Consider the following 23,571-nt stretch of genomic DNA (forward strand, 5'->3'; position numbering starts at 1 on the left):
AAAAGGTATCTGCATTTCTTCAAGATCTTTCCATTGAGATGTTCCAACTACTCAAAAGGCAAAGTTCAACAACCAGTGAGTGAATCAGTGATCATTTATTAAGCACCTTCTATGTGCCTAGTGATACAAAAAGAAGAAAAATCCCTACCCTAAAACCTTAATACATCTAATTCATCTTAAAAGAGTACTAATAGATTAAAGATTAAACCTTTTTTTTTTCCGGCTGATATGTTATAGATTTAAAACACCTTCTTGTCTTTGAGAAACATGTAACAGCCTGAAGCATTCTACTACTTTTTACAATTGTTCAGGTTAAATGGAATTCATTACCTTTCAAAAAGAATATATTCATTTAGAATCAGTGATTCATTTAGATGCTGTATGGACTATCAGTCAACAATTATGTATTCAATTTGAATAAATCATAAGACCAAGCTACTTTGATTAATCATGGCAAAAAAACAATTAGATTATCATTTCTATGGTACATACTTAGGTTCAGATTCCTGTGCTAAATCATAAACCTTCAAAATTGTCAGTATCATTATCTGTATAAATCACCAAGCATTAATTAAGTGCTTCTTATGTGACAGTCACTGTCCTGTTCAGGCTTTGGGAATACAATACACTGAAAGACAGACAAAATAACGTACCTGCCCTCGGGGATTTCATATCCTAATTTAGGAGAAAACATGTAAACAACTATATATTCCACTACATTGCTTTCTGTACTCCAAGTATATATATTCAAGATATATTATGAGTAAATTGGAGGTGATTTCAAAGGGAACTCACTAGCATTAAGTGGGACTAAAAAAGGCTTCATGCATGCAGGTGAGGCTTTAAAAAAAGATTTAAATAATTGTATAAATATGTATGCCGATATTGGATTTAACATATATTTTTACCATGTTTAACATATATTGGATTACAAGCCATCTAGGGGAAGGGATAGGCAGAAGGGGGGAAAATTGGAACATGAGGATTTTCAGGAATCAATGTTGAAAAAATTATCCTTATACATATTTTGAAAATTAAAAAAAACTTTAATAAAAAATAATAATAGCAAAAAAAGACTTTAAAAGCCAATTTGGGGAGAATGGAAATAGAGCATTTCAGACATAGGAGACTGACCGGGAAAATAGCCTGAGTTAGGAAGATGGAGTATCTTGTGCAAAGGCAGGAAGGAGGGCAGAGTTGCTGAATTGTATAGAATGTGGTGTAAAGTGAAAAGAAACTGGAAGGGCAGGAAGGGATCAGGAAGGCAAGGGCTTTAAAAGCCAAATAGTCTTGAAAGAAGAGAGAGAAGGCATTCTCTTTGAATTGAAAGAAGAGAGAGAAGTGAAGCCCACGAGTGCTGCACACTGTGAGAGTTTCCGACTTTTTTAGTGTATTGATTAGTCATACTGATTTTTTTCTTCTTTTTCTTTTTTTTTTTGTAAATAATTATCTTTCTTTTGTAAATAATATTTGTTATATGGAACATATAACTCTTTGGGAAGGGGAAGAACACTTGGGGGAAACTAGTGTAAAAAATACATCAATGAAAACTTACTTTAAAATGGAAACAAAAGCAAACAGAATTTTATGTTTGATCCTGGAGGTAATAGGGAGGAGCTACCATAGTTTCATTATTGGGGAAAGGTGGAGGAGGCGAAGGTGGGGTGACATGTTCAAAACTGCACTTTAGGAAGATCACTTTGGCAGCTGATTTCTTGCCTTAGTGCCTACAAGTACTGCTGGCATTGTCACTGGATTCCATTTAAGTTACCTCTGAGCACATTCTGAAGGAGGGAGGTGAATCTGAGCAAATGGAAGAATTAGAAATCTCAGTTTAAATGGCCCAGTATGACCCCTTCATTGGAACGTCTATTCTTGCGTTCCATTAATTCTGTCAGGTTAATGTCAACATAACAACCATTTCTTTTTCCTCCCTCTGGAAGGTGAGAGGGTGAAGAAATGTAGCCATGACTCCGAGGCTCTCTCCTTTTCACCTCTTCATGGGTCTTCTCCTTAGATGGAACTTCCATATATGGAAGAACACAAGAACCTTATCCATCCCTGACATGGAAGAGTCTAAGACAGAAATGGCCCTTAGCATGTATGGAGGGAGAACAAGTCTGCTCAATCTGGGAGCATGTCCAAGGAACACACCTGCCAGAAAGGGCACAGACCTGGGGTTGCTTTATATTATGGTTTTGTTGCAGTGCAAAGGTCCAGACTATTAGATAAAACCTAGAATTTAAAAAGCAAAATGCTGTTGACATAAGACTGGAGCGAGAAGCCCCTGGCCTGAAACTGGAAATTCTCAGGATAAATTAGGGAGCCTCTCAACCTTCCCCTCTCAGAGTCAGACCAATCTAACCACAAAATAAAGAAAGAAACTAGAGAGGCTCATAGGATCCTAAAAAACCTAGTTGTGATAGACCTCTGGAGAAAATTGAATAGGGAAAGAAAGGAATACACCTTTTCCTCAGCAGTACGTGGCACCTACACAAAAACTGACCATAAATTAGAGCATAAAAACCTCACAATCAAATGCTGAAAAAATTCAGAAATGGTAAATGCGTCCTTTTCAGACCACAATGCAATAAGAATTATATTCAGTAAAGAGCCAGGGAAAGATAGACTAAAATCCAATTGGAAATTAAATAATCTAATTCTAAAGAACAAGTGGGTCAAACAACAAGTCACTGAAGCAATCCATAATTTCATCCAATAAAATGACAATAATGAGACAAAGTAGTTCTTAGGGGAAATTTTGTATCTCAATTTAGGGAGCCTCTCACTACCCTCAGTAGGGCACTTTGAGTCTAAGGCAAGTTCTAGGCCAATGAACCCCTGAACAGGAATGTGAGCTTTGAAGTTCATCCAGAGATCCAAAATATTTTGGTGAAGGACATTCTGGGTTACCAGTGAGGTCTGTGTCCGTAATGGCACTTGTTTATGAGCTAGAAGCCCCTTGAAATTCACAGAACTGACAATCCCCTTGATTCCTTTGACCCCTAAGATAGCCCAAACCCAAAAATCATCCTGGTTTCTCTTTCCGAAATCAGTCCAGGGATTTTGAAAAGATTCAAAGGTAAATGGTCACCTAATCTTATGCAATGGCTGGGATGTTCTTGTCATAAAATATACCAATCTTTGACAAAGAGACCGAATTCAGTTTCAATTGATCAATGATGGACAGAAGCAGCTACACCCAAAGAAAAAACACTGGGAAATGAATGTAAACTGTTTGCATTTTTGTTTTTCTTCCCAGGTTATTTCTATCTTATGAATCCAATTCTCCCTGTGCAACAAGAAAACTGTTTGGTTCTGCACACATACATTGTATCTAGGACATACTACAACATATTCAACATATATAGGATTGCTCGCCATCTGGGGGAGGGGGTGGAAGGTGGGAGGGAAAAATCGGAACAGAAGTGAGTGCAAGGGATAATGTTGTAAAAAATTACCCTGGCATGGGTTCTGTCAATAAAAAGTTATTATAATAATAAAAAAGTAGGATCTAAAAAAAATAAAAATAAAAAAATATATACCAAAGATATAAGATGATACTCAGGTTGGCAATTACCCTAAAAAATGACAAAGCTATTTCTGCTAAGACACTGAAATATTCAGTTCTTCATTTCTATGAATATGAAGAGCATTCAAAAAATTAGATAATGCAATGACCCATTCTATTTTGTTGGTTTTATTGATTAGAGTTTGGCTTGGTTTGGGGGTTTGGGTGAGTTTCTTGGTGCTGGTGGTTTTATAGCTACAACAGAAGTCAATTCGCCTTTCCTGGGCACATCTTAGCCACCGTGAGACTTTGTGGGTGTGCTGACTGACGATGGGAATGTTGGTTTACATCCATAGCAGCTAATTTAAGGCTGAAGGTATTTTGTGTATTGGTTCTCTTGCAGTGTGCTCCTGTCACCCCACCGGGTCAGCTGTCCTTCCCTTCGGCTCAGCACCCTTCTGTGACCCCAGCAATGGGGACTGCCCCTGCAAACCTGGCGTGGCAGGCCCACATTGCGACAAGTGCATGGTAGGATACTGGGGTTTTGGAGAGTACGGCTGCCGACCGTGTGACTGCGCCGGAAGCTGTGACCCCCTCACAGGGGACTGCATCAGCAGGTGAGCAGACAGCATCCTGTCTCCTCTTATTTCTTTTGGATATCTAGAAAGTACTAATAATTTAGAAGCTGCTCCATGAGTGGAAGTGACTTAGAAGGGGTCACTTATAGCTTATAGCTAGGTTTCCTATAAAAGAATTCTTGCAGATCTTCAGGAAAGTTCAAGACTCTGGGAATCACATTCTCCCCATTTTGTTGTAAGGTGAATGATTTCTCTTATCAACAGCTCCTGAAGTCTTAAGAGAAGAGGTTCTCTGTGAAGTTTCTAAAATGTGGAAATCATGGTGTCAGCTTTGGGTCTTGGGAAACATGGGATGCTTTCTCCCAAGGGCTGAGGGAATGCTTTCTCCCAAGGGCTGAGGGGATGCTTTCTCCCAAGGGCTGAGGGGATGCTTTCAGAAATGTTTCACATTCAGAACAGAACAAGAGAGCTGTAGGTAGGACCCAGACACCTGGGCTATAATCCGTCTTTCTCCATCCCCATTCCCCGCCCTACCATAACTTTAACAGCTCAGAACCTCCAGAGTTGTTACAAGGATCAAGGTGAGCTCTGAATGTTACAGTGGATTCATTTAATTTTAATACAGCTCACCCTGGCCCTCAATGCCTGCCTCAAGGCCAGATGAGTTAGTGTTTATGGAGTCCCTTCTCCCTTCCTAGCACCTTAAAGGGGAATTTGGGATGTCTCAGCTCTCTGCAGATGACTTCAGTCTCCACTTAGGATGTTCCCTCAATTTTAGGAGATAATCTGCTCCCTAGTTCCATTTAGCCACTAACCCTGAGATTAGCTTTAATATAGAAGTATCTACTTCAGAAGATATAATCGCAAATATACAAACTTACTCACCCCCCAACACCTGGGAGACATCGTCCTCATCCCTTTGCAACACCTTCACTTCTACCGGAAAGGGAAGAGGATTAGCTCAGTTCCCAGAGAGCCCAGGCCCACTTCTAAGTTCTGGATCCCATAGGGCTCAAGCTCCACATATCCTGACTTCTCCATACTTCAGGACAGAGTTGGCTGACTGACTGAACTCCTGGTCCCTGGGGAGTCACCCCCAGCACGGAAACTCCAGGGAACAGAAACAAACAGAATCTCCAGGCCCATGAGCCTCTCCCCACTTCAGTTCATGGCCTCCTTCTCACTCTGGACACAGGAGTTACAAATTGTCAAAAAGAGAGTAGCAGAAAGCACGTGGTGGAAAACAGACCCCTGGTGAGACAGTTTTAGAGACCAAGGCAGTCATCTCACTCACCCGGTGTAATAACTTCCTTAGGTTAGCCACCTGGATCAAGGGATAAAAACAGTATCTTAAGTCACTTTGGGGTCGGATACAGATTTCCAAAGTGCTTAGACCTATTCACAGTGGCTTGATAAGCTCCACAGCTCCCCACAGCTTTGAATTTTTCCATCTTTTCCAATATGGTAGCATTTCTCTGATTCCTGATTCTAAACACTTTTTTCAGATAATTGTCCATCATTTGTGCTGCTTGTTTCAAAAACTACCTGTTGGTGTTCTTTGACCAATGTGACATATTCTTATTCATAGTTTGACTTTATTATAGCAGCGCAGACATTGACTGGTACCATGAACTTCCAGACTTCCATCCCGTGTTTAACCAGAGTGAACCAGCCTGGGAATGGGAAGATGAACAAGGATTCTCAGCTCTTCGACATTCAGGTAAGAGGAAAGACAATCGGTTCTCTTCTTTCCTGGTTCAGTCCTAAGCAAGAGTAATCTTTAATACCCAAGAGTAAAAACTTTGTTTGCAAGGGATGAGAAAACAGCATAATGGATGGTACTATTTAGTTCTGACGTGAGACAAAACATACAAATGTGTAGCTCTTGGGGGACATGAATTTGAACAAAAAAGGCTTATGTAGCAAGAATTTTTAGTACACAAAAGGAAGAATAATGGAAGAAAAAATGTTAAATTATATCAAAGTTCAGAAGAGAAAAAATATCAGTGATTACTACCAAAACTTTTCCCCTGAATGCTAATTTGATTTCTGTAATTGCAATTATTTACTGCTCACTTAATGAGCACTTGAAGCATTCTTGCATAATTTTAATATCGTGCCATTCACAATTCTCTGACTCTGCTACAGTCTGGTCGGGAAGATCTCTGAGGATCAGACTTGTAAGCTTATGTGCCATTCAGTTAGCCAATTATGCATGTTACTAGGGAGCTGGCATCCGACCAATTAGGTATGTAACAAAGTGCTGGCACCAGAGCCACTCCAGACCCCGCTATCCACATTAACAGCTGTGCTGTCTGTGATGTCCCCGAAGACTATCTGGAATTCATCTGGGTGAGCTCCAGCTCAGAGCAGTTATTGTTCGGTTTCCTGCTAAACAGCCGTCTTCCTCTGAAGGAGAAGAGCTCCCATGGGCATCCCTTCCAGCAAGGAGCTCCGAGTCCCGAGCACGCAGGCGTTGCCGGCACAGTGAGATCTGGGTTCAAACAGCTGTGCGTATCTGCCCCCCATATTCATGGAGTCACTGTCCCAGGAACTTGGGGCCTATACCAACAGGACAGCCTTACTTCCCACAACTTCTTGTGTGGTACAGAGCATCAGCTGAAATGTTTCATTTCCTGAACAACAAAATTGGCTTGGACTAATATTACAGTAGTGTAAACAGTCCTAATTCTTTAACTTTCTAATAACCCAGTATAGGAGAGCTGCAGGTTTTTTCCCCCTTCCAGATTTTGAAAATATACAGCTAAGTGAAGACCTCACCAGCAAAGCTTTATCCTAGTTTTTAGGATTTTAATTTTAATTATTATATATATATGTATATGTATATATATAATTAATTGAATTTTAATATTCGGCCACCATAATTTCTGAAATTCTTATTCCAAAGCCTCTGCATGGCATGGGGGTGACCCCGGGTTCCCAAAGGCTCTGCCAAGAGTGAAGCTGGGCCTAGAGGCTCATTACCGGATAGACCACAAGAAAAAGAAAAAAAATGTTTAGATAAGACAATTCTTAAGCCATCTAACCAATCAAGGGAAAGGAGGTTACAAATCTCATAGGTGGTGAAATCCTCTTGGTACAATGGATAGAACAGTCACAACTGGGTGACTCTGAACAAGTCACTTTAGCTCAGTTTTCTTATCTGTAAAATGAGATAATAATAATAATAGCACTTCTGAACAAATCACTTCACCTCCATTTTCTTATCTGTAAAATGAGATAATACTAGCCCTTATCTCACTGGGTTGGTTTGAGGATCAAATGAAATCATTTAGGTAGAGTGCTCCATAAACCTTAAGTTGCTTTGTAAACATTAGCTATTATTGGGAGATATGAGACCTGGCTTCTGGGCTCCACCACAGACTAATCATAAATTTCATCATCTCAAATAGGAGCTGGGCCTGCAAATTCAGACCTCCTCACACTCCAGAATGCTAACAGTTCTAGTGCTGTTATTCAGGGCTTCTGAAAAAGGCGCAGGAGGAAGCAGCCAAAGGGGTGCCAGGGTGTTTATAGACCTGGACCTAAAGAGAAGAGCATCTCCTCTGGAGTGCCTTACAGGGGCCTGCCGGGGTCTCTGGCAGACTTTGTGAAGGCCTCCGAAGGCCCCCTCGGAATACCTGGCTCGCTCTCCCACTGTTTGGTCCCATCACTTGAGTCAGCTTTGATTTCCCTACTGAGCTCTTTTAGGAGGAGAACGTGAAGGTGCCCCCTGTTGGGATGCCTGTGGATCCTGTTGACACTGAGCTACAGTTGCAATAAAATTCATAATAATTGCCCATCTTTACCACATGCTTTTAAGATTTACAGGGTGCTTTGTGTACATTGTCTCATTTGGTTCACACCGCCCTGGGAAGCAGACAGCTCCGTTATCCCCATTTCATAGATGACAACAAATGAGGCAAGTAGAAGTTAAGTCACTTCCCCTGGTCCCATAGCTGGGAAGCATCTTGCTCTTTCCATGACATTCTTGGGCCTCTCCCTGCTCAAGCTAATTATCAAAGAACTATTAGGATGTTAGAGTCAGAGGAGACTTGGAATTCCTGGTCCAGACACCTATTATTTCAGACAATAAAACTCAGGAACGTCGCAGAACTTACCCACTAGCCTATGGGGGAGCTTAGAAGCCCAGACTCCTGTCCTGCATCCTATCATTATCTCATGGCTTCTCTGTCTTGCTCAGGAAGTGGGGGGGATACATAGGGAATAAACCTTTGATTCCATTGGTGTGGAGAACCGATGCCGATTAGCCACAGGGCTTCAGTTTATAGTCTTAGAAAGGGGAGAAAGTGGGACTCACTCAGAATTTTTGTGGTTTTTCGGCCTTATCAGCCCCTACCAAAACAACCATTTTCTGTAAAGTTGTATGGTCATGGTTACAAGTTGATGCTTTTAAGCTGGATAGAAAATTTGAGTTCTCCCTGTCCTGAGCATTAAGACAAGTGTGTTTTTAGACTTTATATCAGATTCTCTGAACTCTTGGTAGGGCCTTTGCTATTCTGAAATAACCCCATCAGCCATTGTTTAAAAGGATTTCCCAGCCAACATGGTTTTAAAAATACATGGGTTAAATATTACTGGTAAGTTTTCTCTCAAAAAAGACAAAAAATTTCCCTCATCACAAGTGCCACAGAAAAGCTAGGAAAGCTGTATAAATCAAATAATGTGTGTAAATTATGAAACGCAGTCTTTAGCATTTTCTATCCAATTTCTCACACTTATCATATTTCCCCCTCTATGATTTTATAAATCTCCAAACTAAATTATTTTTCTGCTAGTATGTTAATATAGTTAATTCTTACTTCATTATTCTTCCTGTTATCAATGCCCTTCATTCCTCTACAATCCAGTTGACTTCCTGCCTGAAAAAGGAGGAGGTTAGGACTGGATAAAATATGCAAACATGTGAAAAGTTAAATAACATCAAAGAGGTTCAGACCTTAATTGCTCTCAAATCATTTTTAGCTTGGCACTGAGAAAATGATAACCCATTGTATTGTAAATACCAAGCCAATTCCATTCATAATAAAATGTCCTTTTCTCTCCTTACAATCTCCAGCTCTTCCCAGTCTATCAGCTTATTTCTGGATTCATCTCTCCCTTGCTCCTTCAACCTAGAATCCATAATTCCAGCCAACCATCTTCTATCCAAGACCCTAGATTTCCTTTTCTCCCTTAAACTTGTGATTTCCCCGCCTTACCAACTCCAGTAATAGATAAATCCCACCGCTTTCTTTGCTTCTGTTTCTAGAATAACTAAGGAAAGTCACAGAACCTAAGCAGATTGGCTGCACTCCAAATTCATGCTATTTAACCTCAAATTAGGACATCAGTGCTCACTGGAAATTCTTCTTTTTGTAATTGGTCTCCCTATTACATTCTCTGCAGTAATTGTTGCCTATCTTTGCCACTCTTCTCAAGGCCACAGCCCAACACCAACTTCCTTCATTCTCATGTAGATGACCTACCCTCCAACTTAGAAGAAGCAGGCTCTTAAGTTCTCTCTTCTCCATCTCACAATTTATCTTTTGCCTTTATCTTCTCTTTTGGAGAAAGCATCCCCCTCTTCCCAAGATAAACTTATCCAATGCATCCCTTTCAGGCTCTTGGTATACCACCTATTATCCTGCCTTTCCCTCATTGTTGCCTTCTTCTCCTTTGCCTACTATGTGGTCATATCTGTCCAGTCCTAAAAATTAAACTAAAAATAAAACTTCTCTCAATCTTAAAGACTTTGGTGAGGGACAGAGAGAGAAAAAAAAGGAAATGAGGACTAAGTCTACTAGTTCCACCCACCAACCTTTTAGAAAAATGGTCAGGCAAGAAACTGGAAACGGAGTAGATGCCCATCAGTTGGAGAATGCTGAATAAGTTATGGTATATGAATGTTATGGAATATTATTGTTATTTTTATTTAAGCTTATTTTTATTGAAGTTTTTTATTTTCAAAACATCTACAAGGATAATTTTTCAACATTGATCTTTTGAAAAACCTTGTATTCCCATTTTTCCTCCTTTCCCTACACCCCCTCCCCTAGATGGCATGTAATCCAATATACATTAAACATGGTAAAAAAAAAATATGTTGAATCTAATACAGGCTTACATATTTATACAATTATCTTGCTGCAGAAGAAAAATCAGATCAAAAAGGAAAAAAATGAGGAAGAAAATAAAATTCAAGCAAACCAAAACAAAAAGAATGAAAATGCTATGTTGTGTTCCACACTCAGTCCCCATAGTCCTCTCTCTGAGGGCAGATGGCTCTCTTCATCACAAGATCATTGGAACAAGCTTGAATCATCTCATTGTTAAAGAGAGCCACGTCCATCAGAACTGATCGTCATATAGTCTTGTTGTTGCCGTGTACAATGATCTGTTCTATAAGAAATGATTGGCAGGATGATTTCAGAAGGGCCTGGAGAGACTTACATGAACTACTACTAAGTGAAGTGAGTAGAACCAGGAGATCGCTTTATCTGTCTTCAGATATTTGAAGGACTTTAATGAGGAAGAAGGGTTAAACTGGCTCTGCCTGACTTCAGAGAACAGAATCAGGAGCTTGGGTAGGAGTTAACAGAGAAGCCTTAACAATTAGGGTTGCCTGAGAGTGTGCAGAGGTCCCCATCACTAATGGTCTTAAAAGCCACTGAATGACCATGTGTGGGTAATATTACAGAGGGAATTTCTGCTATTGGTGAGAAATCTGAAATTCTGTGACACTACCCACACCTTCTCTCTTCACCCCTCCATTGTCAAATTAATTTAGCTCATTTAAATGGTTCTGCAACTCCATTGTTCTCCTATGTGTCTAAATAATTATCATTTGTGTTTGTGGCTATTGATCTCTTAAGCACTCCAAGGGAATAACTTAAGAGGACACAGTTATGTTCCTTGAATTTACTTGTCACTTATTTCCATCTTTACACTGCTAATAAAGATGAATCTTTGTTTACTTTTTTTTTAGGTAAATGTGAATGTAAAGAACAATCGTTAGGAAACCCCAAAATCTTCTGTGGGATGAAGTATTCATATGGTGAGTTACAAGAAAAAAAATTGCTTTCTTTGCTCCTGAGAACCATCAATATTCTAGATGAATCTAGAATGAATGAACTCTAAAGAGGCCTTAGAAATGTATCCTATGTATCCTGATGTAGCCTATCTCAGGCCCTAATAAATATTTGTCTTGTGTGGTACTACCAAAGACCCTGCTACAGGCTAACCCAGTATTGGACCAATGTAGTCTCTGGCAGCACCAAACTTTTATGAGAATGAGACGAAACATAAATGAAGAGGGTGGAAAATGTGAAATGAAAATAAATGCTTCTGACATTCAAGCTCAAACACAATTATCAAATACAAATAGTAGGGGGATGTTTAAAACTGTATTACCTGGACATGGAATAAATGTGACCAAGCAGATATTTTTTCCATATCCAATGCTTTTATCCTTGATGCTGTTTATAACTATTCCCCAAAGAACTTAATAGTTACAAATTATTTGCTATGAAATATGAGAGCCTAAAAATCAGTTCAACCAGTAAAACTCTTGATCTCCTTGCAAAGTAGAACTATATGGTGGCCTGTTCAACATGTATTGGATTACTTGCCATCTAGGAGAGAGTGTGAGGGGAAGAGGGGGAACTTGGAACACGAGGTTTTGCAGGGGTCAGTGGCAAAAAATTATCCTTGCAATATGTTTCGAAAATAAAAAGCTTCAAAAAAATTTTAAATTACAATTAAAAATAAAAAAGAAATATATGGTGGCCAAAGGAACGAGTTTAGAACATAAAACTCCTTTGTAAAATCTTTTGGGGGAAGATTATGAGCAGCTACATTTCATAAAACAGTGAAATGTACTTGTGGAAAATACCATTTTAAAGAAAGCTTGTCAAGAGACCCACCTAAGAATCATCATCTTTAGGGCATTTAAGGACTTAACTAGAAGGATAGCACCCAGATAAAAAGTGGAAAAAAAGACATTTAAAAACGTTCTTTTTACTATTTAGATTAGGGCTATCATAACTTCAATTCCTAACATCACAGTCTCAGATGTCTCATATGAGACTAAGCCACATATATATAAGGGGAAAAATAATGTAATTTTGAGGCCCTGAAGAACTGATTCTGAAGCTTTCTGAAAGAGGAGAAGATACCAAAGGAATAAAAAAACTTTAAAAAAAATACTCATCCATCTCTGCTATATTCTCAAATCTGTCTTCCTGTATTTATTTCTCGAGAAGGTCTTGGTGCCTTTACTTGTCCTCTCACTGAGTTGATTGTAAGCCCCCTGCTATCTAGTTTCTGACCTCATCATTCACCTAAAACTTCTCAGTCCACAGTTCCCAGTCAGCTCTTCATTGCCAAATTTAATGACATTTTATCAGTCTGCATCCCTCTAAATCTCCCTGCTGCCTTTGATAATGCTGATCACCATCTTCTCCTAGATACTCTCTTTTTCCTAGGTTTTCCTGACATCTGTCTGACAGTTCCTTCGTTATACCTTCATCCTGGGCCTGTCCACTAATTAAAGGGATTCCTCAAGGCTCTCCCTGGGCCCTCGCTCTTTAGTCATCTCGTCACTTTACATGCATGTAGATGATTCCCAAGTCAGCCCTGACCTCTCTTCTGAGAATTACAACACCAACTGTCTCTTAATACATCTCAAACATGAGATGTCCAAAATGAAAGACATTATCTTTCCTCCCCAGCCCTCTCTCTTCTTCCAGACTTCCCTGTTATTGATAAGAGCACCCCCATTCTTCCAGGCAGCTCAAAACCTCAGTGTCATCCTCCAGTCCTCTCACTCACCCTGTCTTTCCAGTCCACTGCTAAATCTTATTTTATCTTCTACCTTGGCAGGATTTCTCCTGTATAATACTTCCTCTCCACTCATATAAGCACAGACCTACAGTGATTTGGTGGAATAAAATTCTAAAAGCTCTCTTCTGACAAGGTTTCTTCTTCATATATCAGAATGATATAAAATTTTATGAAAATTATAATAATGAAGATGACCCTATAGGACAATCCTGTGAGTTTTATCAAGCAAAGCACAAAATAGGAAGGTAAATACTCACCCAGAGGCGGATGAGGTCCAGAACAGAGCAGAAATTGAAAAGGGTTTTCTCATAATGAATTCCTTCAGATGTTTCTCTTTGTAGATTTCATTTTGCTGATTGTCTCCAGTCCCACAGCATTATAAAGTTTTCTCAGTTTGAGCCATAAGAGTTCAAAAAAGTTTGGATTAATCATCTACACAGGGAAGCTAAGTGGATGAACAATCCCCACTTTGTCCAGACTGTGATACGCAGTTAATGGACAAACTATAAAGCTCATTTACCAGTATATACCTCTTCTACAAACACTACCAATTCATGAGTTGGATCCAGAAATGAACAGGAGGACGCGAGTAGCCTGGAGTGTTCTGGGGACACTAGGCTTCTAGCATCTTCACAGCAGTGTTTCATGGCTGCAAGTCATAGAATATCGCAGTCTTTAAGGAGTCAAAGTTGAGCTTAGCCCAGAAAGCGAAAGAATTGGAGGTATAGGGTTGGGAGTACAGTCAGCAGGTTGTCACACATCACGATGAGGAGTTGGGCAGGAAAAGAGGTATCAAGAGAGTCAGAACTGGAAGGGTGTAAGATCAGGGTTTAACTTGATGAGCTTTAAGTTCCCATCTGGCTCCATCACCCTCCCCTTCTCAGGTCACTCCAAGTACCCAAAGCTCTCACTGCTAAGGAAAAAAACTGGCAAAAGCTCAGAGCAGAAGCTGACCTTAGAGCAGGGACTTTTAACCTCTTCTGGATCATGAACCCCTCACACAATGTGGGGAAGCCCAAGGGCCCCTTCTCAGAGTTATGATTTTAAATGCACAAATAAAGTACATAGGAAGACAAAGGAAATTCTGTTATATTGAAATACAGTTATCAACATATTAAAAAAAATTTCATGAACTCCAGATTTAGAATCACCTGCCTTCGAGGCTTTCATTCTAGTTCCCATCTTGCTCTTGTACACTAGTGATTTGTTCAAATGGAGGATCACAAAGAAGGGAGCACAATATTGACATTTACAAGTGCCCTGTACTTAGTGCTTTACCAGTATAGCCTCATTTGATCCTCACAGCCTCTCTGGGAGCCTGTCATTGCCTTAATCCCAAATACATTCCTTTTGATATTCAGCAGCCGTGGGACTCCTGAGCTCTGGGTGTACTCAGTCTCTCCTGCAGCCACTTTAAATCACCCTCCCAAGGACCTCGCATCCCAACCCCACTCCCTGCAGCATACAGCCAGAACCATTCTTTCACTGCAGTTCCCTGCCCTGCCATGCTGCGAGGTCTCTCAGCTCTCTAAATCAGCCATCATCTAACCTGCAGGTCACCTGGAATGTCCTCAGGATTGTCTGCTTCACCTTTGTACCCTCCCCTCACCTACAGAATCCCACAGTCCTGGCTTAGGAACCCTCAGGAGCCACATCTTGATTACATGTAGCAGCAGTTAGGACAGAGGTCTCTGTCCCACGCACAGTAAAAAGCTTCTGTGGGAACCCTGGAGAGATAGAAAGGACCTCTCCAGAGAACACTTCCTCGCATCTCCCTCCCCTTTCCCCCAATCACAGACCCTTCCAGACTGCGGTGCCCAGGGAAGTCATAAAGAATGCCGTCACCTTGAAGAACCGACCGAGGGGGACATTTCTGCATCCATCCTCCCAACATAAGCTGCTCTCCCAACCTTACCGAGGGGACTAGGAGTTGGGCTCGTCACTTTCCCTGAGTGACAATATCCTTGATCTCCCCCATCTACTCAGACACATTGTGTGTGTACAGAGTGTTCTTATGTCATCTCCCCCATTAGAAAGTGTGCTGCTTGAAGGCTTGCTTTTTGTTCTTTTTGTGCCCCCAGCCACTTAGCACAGTGCTTGGCTTATGGCAAGCTCTTAATAGATACCTGTTAACTAAATCCAACATTTAGAGCCTATTGATTCATTCAGTCAGTCAACCTTTGTTAATTGCCTGCTAGGTGCCAGACACCATACTGGGAACTGGAATACAAAAAGAGGCAAAAGAGAGCCCCTGTCCTCAATGAGCTTATAGCCAATCATGAAAGTAAATACACGACTAGATCCCAAAAAAGAAATGTATATATCCTTGTGGTTGTCTTTTTTTTTTTTTTTTTTTTTTTTTTTGATTCTCTGGGGAACATTGATATTTATCCTTTATACTCCTCCGTAGTTAATATTTTCATTGCTCCACAAATTTGAACTGTGTATATAATGGGTTTTTTTTTTTGCTTTTCTCCTTTTGGAATTGGGTCAATACAGTGCTAAAAATAAAGATTTTATCAGCTCATGATAAAGGCTCCCATGCTGAAGTCAATGTGAAGATCAAAAAAGTGTTGAAATCCAACAAATTAAAGATTCTACGGGGAAAGAGAACACTCTACCCAGAGTCTTGGACCAACAGAGGATGCACTTGCCCAATCCTTAATCCTGGTGAGTATCTGGTTTTATTAAAGAAAAAAAATTAGAATACATACTCAGTCTCTACAGATGTGCTCCTCTTAATATAGATGGAAAAAACCCACGGGATTTGAGGTTAATGGATTTAGGATCCGACTGACAATTGCATGCTGTGACCTTGTGGCAGTGGTTTTCTCCTCTATAAAATAGAAATAATGATACTTATAGAGATATAATGAGGAAAACAGTTTGTAAACATTGAAGTGTAATTGTGAGATGTCATAATGACTATTATTCTCCAAACCACAACTCTGAATAAGCATCCATCTTGTCTTTGAAATTCTGGGAACAATTCAGTTAGTTCACCTTGAATTAATGTTTTAAAAAATGCTTGTTTCCACCTTTGTGCTCCATAAACTAATACAACATTTTCAAATTTACCAAGTTAGAGCCCTCTGTCATGGAAGGGAGCTCTTCATGTGAAAACTAGGTCTTATGACAGTCCCATGGTTAAAGTCTTTTCTTAAAGGAAATCCAAATGTGACATTCCATCCACAAACTTATATTGAATTAATTTATTTTCAAGCAAAAAGCATCCTTTTCTTCGGGAGTGGGGAGGAAAATGGGGGACAACCTTCATTCCTTATCTTGTCTTTCATTAAATAATAATTTCAATTTCAAATAAAAAACAGCAGATGGTAAAAAAAAAAAAAAAGCAGAGGATATTGGTAGAGGAAAATCTGGAGATGTTTCAGTTTCCTTATTACTCAGAAAATAAAATTGTACCTAAAAGATGAGGGAGAGCAGGGCATGGAATATTTCCAGGAAAATTCTCTTCATTCCCTTGTTCATGTGAATATCATCTGTTTGGATGCCATTGCTGGGACCAGTTGTTTCCTTTATGTTCCAGTATTGCCAGGTCTTCGAGTTATATTAAACTTCTTCAGACCTCTAGCTTTAAAGGAACAAACCAATATCAAATTATAATAATAATTTTAAAAGAATTTTCCTCAGAAATATTGAAATGAAGAAAATAACTTATGAAATTCCTTTTGAGTTTGTTAGTGTTGTCCCTATCTCGAAATTTCATCTAAATTCTATGTATTTCTGCTGATGGAAAGCATCAATTATACTTTTAAAAATATTATTTAAAATATCTAAAATAATAGTTTAAGTGGGAACAAATTTAAATGGATCAGAAAGTAGGATATTAAATATTTAATTCCGGAACCTAAAGATCATTAATTACATTTGTATTTGCTCAATGATTTCAGTTTTTGAGGCTCCTGCCAGCAATAATTCTGTTACAATGCCAGGATTTTTTTTAAATGCCCAGATTCTTAGGAAGGCATTAAAAACAAAAGTTCTAAATATCTGAGCCACCCTCCAGGAAGTAGACTGCACTTCCTAATCAGGTTTCTGCCAAACTGACTCAAAAGAATCAACCCAGTTCATCACAATTGGAAACCTAAGAGCAGTTATTCAAAGAATTCTGGAAAACATGTTTACTCGCTTTGAAGAAAAGATTGGAACTGGCCAAAGTAAAGCCAGACAGTCTTTTATTTTACTGTGTTTTCCATTTTTACAACTCAAAAAACTGGAGCCAAAAAAAGAGTGATAAGGAAATTCTGAAACCTTCTGTGCCTACATGTCTCCTGAAGTCACCTTGGTCACCATTAACAGGAGTTAATGTAAGTAAATGAACAGACTTACACATTCATTCAGTAAGCATTGACTGTGTATCTGTTGTGTCCAAAACACGCCAAGATGGGAACGGGTACTGATTGCTGGTGAATGAAAATTAGATATCAAATTATTTCAAGAAAGCTTAGAGACAGGTCATTTGATTAATGGAAATGGAACTGGGAACCAATCTCTTGTCTTCTTACCTATCAAAAGAAATTAATCTCTTCAACTTTCTCATAACCGGTGGTAAATAAGAACTCCCAGGAGCTCTCCTGACCTAAGTAAGAAGAACAGAATGATTTAGTTTGCTTTCACAGAAAAAAAATAAAGAGCTTCTGCTCTGTATAGATCTACTACATTGTTGTTTCCCTTAATAAAATTAAATGATAGTCAGAGTGGAAGTCCGGATCATTTTCATAAAATACTTATAGATCTGTGATTTCATCACAGTTTGGTATTTATTCAACCAGCACAGACTGCAAAGAGTCATCACCTGGCTGTTCCCCCATGCCTAGAATGCTGTCCCTCTTCATCTCCGCCTCAGGCTTCTTCTAAGTCTCAGTCCAAGTTCCACTTTCTGCAAAAAGCCTTTCCCAGTTCTCCTTAGTGCCTTCCCTCCGAGACCACTGCCCTGTCCATATCCTGCTTGTATAGGATTGTTGCATGTTAGATTGTGTGTGAGCTTCTAGGCAAGAAGGGCTATTTTTGGCTTCTTTTTTTTCTTTTTTGGTGGTCTCAGTACTTAGCATAATCCCTGGCTTATGTAGGTGCTAATAAACTAAAGTCCAGAGCCTTGTAGAGCCGCTCTAGACTCGGCCAGCATGGTTCTCAGGTAGAAGACACCACATCTAACTTTCCATCAAAGTAGGGCTTAAGAGGAGGCAGCTAGATGGCTCAGTGGGCAGAGCGCTGATTCCAGAATCAGGAAGACCCGAGTTCTAATGCAGCCTCAGACCTTTACTAACTGTTTGGTCCTGGGAAAGTCACTTAGCTCTGCTTGCTTCAGTCCACTGAAGAAGGAAATGGCAAACCACGCCAACATCTTTGCCAAGAAAACCCTATTAGCAGGCTGTGAAAGAGTCCCACATGACTGAGTGACTGAGCATTAGGACCTAAGAACCCAAGCTGGAGCACTAGTCCCATGCAAAGAGCCCTAGGTCAGAAGGCCTTCGATGGCAGATATAAACAAGAAGCTATTATCCCCTACCTCCATCGGTAATTGGTTCCAGGGATAAAAAAAGATGGCAGCTAGAAGGAGTTGCCAGAGCTCTTGTGGCCCAAGTAAATGTCCCACTATCCAGAGCCAAAACATCCTGGAACATCTGAAGAGCTTGGGGGTCAAGCGGAGATGAGGCTTCTTTGCAGCTGTAAAGGGAAGAGCCAGAGCCAGCAGGCAGATGTGGCTTGCCATTGCTGGGAGGGGTGACTCCCCCTCACCTGAAGTCTTTAATCTGAGCCTGGGCGATCATGCCGAGGATGGGTTTGTGAGGATTCCTTTTAACACACGGGTTTGAGGGTGCAGATGGCAGCGAGAGCTCTTCCCCCTCTGAAAAATGCTGTTATCCTGAGATGAAAGCTGGGAGCACTAAAGGGGGAAACTTCCCCTGACTTTTGAAAAAACATCAAGAACAAAAAGTTTTCCCTCCTTTCATGATGGAGGTGGGGAGACTATATGTGTGGAATGTCGCGTATATCATCGTCAGAGGCTTTTGATGTATTGGTCGGTTTTATTAAGCCAGTTTTTTTATTCCTTTTTTAATCTTTGTTCAGGAGAAGGCTTGCTGGGTGGCTGAGGGGTGGGGAAAGATATATTTGAAAATGAATAAGATGTAAAAACTAAAGGCATTAGACTTTTTAATGTAAATACAAAGAAAAATGGTTTAACTTTTGTTTTGACTTCCCTCCAGGAAGTGGACTACTTCCTAACCAGGCTTCTGCCAAGCTAAGTTAGAGTCAACCGAGTTCATCACAGTTGGAAATATAGCAATTATTCAAAAAAAATTTATTCAAAAGGCCTTTGTCATGTTTTTGTTTTTCCTCTTTGGCAGATTCATGTATGTATATTTTGTCTGCCCAATTAGATCTTAAACTTCTTGCAATAGAAACCGTATCAGCTCCCTTCTTATCCCTCACAGCACCCAGTGCCAAGCACCCAGTAAATGCTCTTTGAATCAGCAGTGAATGAATGACTAGATCTGTAACAGCAATAAGAAAAACAAAAGAGCTTTTTGGTGTTCTGCTATTTCCACATTCAGAGGCTCTCAAAGGTCCAGACATGTTCTAGCCAATTTATTTCTGAGGTATCCAAATCCCTAGCCATAATTGTTGTAAACTTCATAGCTCTGTGTGTGTGTGTGTGTATGTGTACATAAAGTACAAAATACAGGAAAACAAACTAGGGCCCCAAAAATGGCACACCTTTTAAAATTTCAGTAAATATTTCTAAGCTATTTTTCTCTGCAAATTCAATAATTATTTAGGAAAAATCACGCTTTCATATACTATTCAAATGCTCTGGTCTATTAATTGAATGGTGAGTTCTGTATCTGCTAAATACGTGGTCCGGATCAGTGGTCTTCCTGATGGGCCTTGCTCCCACTGAGGAGAATGGAGTCATTGGTCTGGCTTTCTCTTTGAAATAAGGCTTCATGTTGCATACTTCTTTATATGGTTCTCCACCTTTAGGTTTGGAGTACCTTATCGCAGGACATGAAGATGTAAGAACCGGAAGACTAGTTGTAAATATGAAAAGTTTCGTTCAGCACTGGAAACCAGCTCTTGGAAGAAGAGTCATGGAGATTCTCAAAAGAGATTGCAAGTAACGGCAAAGGTGTGTGGTCCCCAATAGCATTTTTTTCTATGCACAAAATGCAAACTTAATGGAGAGGACACCTCAAAAATGAAACTGGAATGTAAAAAAAAAAGTGCCAAAATGCATAGAGAAGTATTGTAATAGGTTTCATCTGATCCCTTCTTTGACAAATGTTTAAGTTATATATGATAACTTCTCTGGGAAAAGTTGATGATTATTTGCATAAAGAGATAGAAAATTAAACAAGGTGTTGATAACTGGCCTCTATGGGACTGATTCTGAAATTTATATATGATGGGGAAGCACTATAATAGCATCATAATATTTTGCAGTTATCCATTAAGACTATGTGTCTAAGACCTACCAGCATCTAAGATGTTGCTTGCATTTCATGCTATTTAAAGGCATTAGCAGGATTCTAGCTAAGCACCCCAAGGACCCCGTGTCAACAAAGGTATTTCTTAAAAGAGCCTTATTTTGTTCACTATGTATGAACTCTGGTCTGTAAGATGTTAAATGGATCCTCTCCACATGTAAATAATCTTTCCTTGTATAAAGCACTTTACTGCCTACCACTTTGTTTATGGAAGTTTGGAGTTTTTACTGAGAGAAGGGAAAGAAGATAATGGGGGTGGTGGGGAGGGGGAAACTCCAGGAACTGAAGCGCCCACCCACACCCTCTAAGTATGGAATGAAATTTGACAGTAAAAGAGGCTGTCCACCGACCGCTTGGAGAAATTTTCTGAAGATGCAATCTTTAAAAAGTAAATGTGTTTGCACTGAAGTCCCAACTTCAGACCAGTGTTTAGATCCTGCAGATATATGCTGTGATGAAACATTTTTAAAAAATAAATTAAACAAGAAAAGACTTTAAAATAAGATGATATAATCATCAGTAAAGAAGAACTCTGCCTGGATAAAATGAAACAGAGAAGCCCACTTATTCAACTGCACAAGCCAGCAATTCAAAAATGATTGTGGAAATAGAATTTATTTTATTTCTGTGGTTGATGTTTGTCTCAATGTTAAACTGGTTTTCCTCCATGTCTTTATTGGCAGCATATATGATCATTATTTCTCTCCATTATTATCACCAATGTATGTGACAGTTCACCAAATAATTACCAATTTTGTCATTATTCATCTTCTGTAATCCTTTTAAACACTACCTACAGCCTCTTCTGTACTTGAGTCTACAAAAATGAACTTCAATGCTGTAAGAATCGCATTATATCACTTCTATACAGAACATATTTTTCTAAGGTCCTGTGGACCTTGCAAAAATATATATACATATATATATATATTGTGTGTGATTAATTTGTTTTTATATTTCATATATGTAATAAAAGAATATGATTTCCTGATCTTCATTTTAAAGTGCTTTAGTTTCACAAGAAATTAGCTCAATCCATTTCCTTCATTGAGAAAACAAAGAAAATCCACTACTTAGATTTAAAACTGGATGGGTCTTAGAGATCACCTCTTCCAATCTATTCATTTTCATGATGGGGAAACTGAGGTAAATCCCAGAGGTTAAATGACTGACATATAGTCATACATAGTAAGTTTCTGTGTTGTTGTTTTCCTGAGATTTATAGTGGAGGCTGGTTCCAGTGGATTGTATTTCTACAAACATCATCTTTCTTCATCAGCCCCCAAGCTTTTGACTTAACCTTACATGGAAAAGCTCTCTGCTGACTTTATCTCATTCATCTTGACAGTGCTGATTCATATTTAACTACATATATATGCATATATATGTACTACATATAGGTTTAGTTCTTAAACTCCTGGATTACATAATTTATGTTTCACATAATTAAAAATCTATTTTCAGTTCATAGCTCTTAGACTTAAAAATAATTAGCTCTAGACTTAAAATGTACTGGATCTTAATTTTCTTATCATTTCCAAAAGTTTTCACCCTATACAGTCTTTTTTTAGGTTCATTTTATTTATTTTTAACATTTTTAAAATTTTTGAGTTCTAAATTCTCTTCTCCCCACTTGATCCTCTTCTGTCCACTGAGAACTCAAGCAATATAATATCAATTATACATGTGAAATCATGCAAAACATATTTCCATATCATCCATATTTGTAGACCAAAAGAGGAGACTCAGAAGGAACATTATAACTGTCTTCAAGTACTTGGAGGGCGATCATATTTGTTCTGCCTAGTCCCAAAGGGCAGAAATCAGAATTTCGGGTGAAAGCTGCAGAAGTAGACTTTGGTGCTGTGGGAGGGAAAACTTCCTAATGACGAGAGTTGTCCAGAGCCTTCAAACATTAAAAGGTGCTCCATCACTTGAGGTCTTCAGAAAGGGCCTGGGTGGCCCTCTGTTGAGTAGGTATCCTTCACCGAGACAGAAAACTAAATGAAGCTTTTATTTGTGACTTCACATACATGTGAGAACTTTTCATTCCTAATTATTCTGATGGCCTTTCCCACCCCAATATCACCCCTTCCCCAAAACTCTCCACCATCTGCTTCTCTGCTTTATTAGTCAGCAGATTGTATGAGTAATGTCCAAATACATCAGGCAAGCTTTGCCAGAGGAATGTTGCTAATATTTAATATCTGATGCAATGGAAAGTCCCAGAATAGGATAACCTTTTCAGAATTACACTAATGAGGTCAAATCTATGGGGAAATGACCGTTAAGTTCTAAAATCCATGTACATCTGTACTCAACAGAAAGATACAGTGTAGATAAACAGAACTCTTTAGGGGAAAAATAAATGCATTTTTTTTTTACAAAACAAATCCATCCCTCAATGATCAGTAGAGTTAGAAGAAAGGAATTTCAAAAATTCTCCATCCTTTCCTCGCTCTCTTAGGACATGGAAGAACAAGGACTGTGACCACCACGCCTGACAAGCTCTGTCCACGGTCCCCAGGGTTTACTTGCTTTTGTGTTCATTGTTTCAGTGACAGGCTGTCCCCAGACCTAACCTTATCAAAGAGTCAAAGCTACTCACAACTTCTTTCCCACAGTTCAGAAGGAAAATAGTTATGAATAACTATAATATTGCATGGGAGATTTTCACAGAGGAATGAAAGGGAAGCAAATGGGTGTCTTTTGAGATACCAGCAAGGAAATTTTTTTTAAGTGAAGTCCCTGTCAACTCACACCCACACTGAGTCCAAAGAATTTGATTAAAATCATTTTTTTTCCCTACAGCAACACTATGATCACATTTGATACTGCCTAAAATGTCATTGAAATTCCCAGGCGTATTTTTCGAATGACTAAAAAGGAAATAAGTTAGACATGAAAAAAGTGAAGTGAATAGATATGATATACATTTGCAAATTATGAGGTATAAGTTTAAAAACGCAAGAAGGAATCTACAGACAGACCCTGTCTAATCTCATCATTTGGTTCCACCAAAATTAAATAAACGAACAGATAGATGGATGGATATATATATCTGTTCATTTATTTAATTATATATATATATATATATATATATAGAGAGAGAGAGAGAGAGAGAGAG

The 23,571-nt window shown here is 39.1% G+C and overlaps 1 protein-coding gene across 3 annotated transcripts in view; it reads left to right on the forward strand.

Annotated features, from left to right (window-relative positions):
• Positions 1-20,968, forward strand: part of NTN4 (netrin 4) — a 178,415-nt gene extending 157,447 nt beyond the window's left edge. For 2 of the 3 annotated variants that reach the window (XM_031939628.1, XM_031939626.1), the window contains exons 6-10: positions 3,915-4,128; positions 5,694-5,809; positions 11,078-11,146; positions 15,433-15,603; positions 19,942-20,968. In XM_031939628.1, coding sequence (XP_031795488.1) covers positions 3,915-4,128; positions 5,694-5,809; positions 11,078-11,146; positions 15,433-15,603; positions 19,942-20,078 — 707 coding nt within the window. In that variant the 3' untranslated portion in view covers positions 20,079-20,968. The remainder of the gene's footprint in view (positions 1-3,914; positions 4,129-5,693; positions 5,810-11,077; positions 11,147-15,432; positions 15,604-19,941) is intronic. The other variant, XM_031939627.1, reaches the window with a different exon arrangement.
• The last annotated feature ends 2,603 nt before the right edge of the window (positions 20,969-23,571 follow it).

The sequence above is a fragment of the Sarcophilus harrisii genome, chromosome 5, assembly GCF_902635505.1.
Source record: "Sarcophilus harrisii chromosome 5, mSarHar1.11, whole genome shotgun sequence".
Taxonomy (NCBI): Eukaryota; Metazoa; Chordata; class Mammalia; order Dasyuromorphia; family Dasyuridae; genus Sarcophilus; species Sarcophilus harrisii.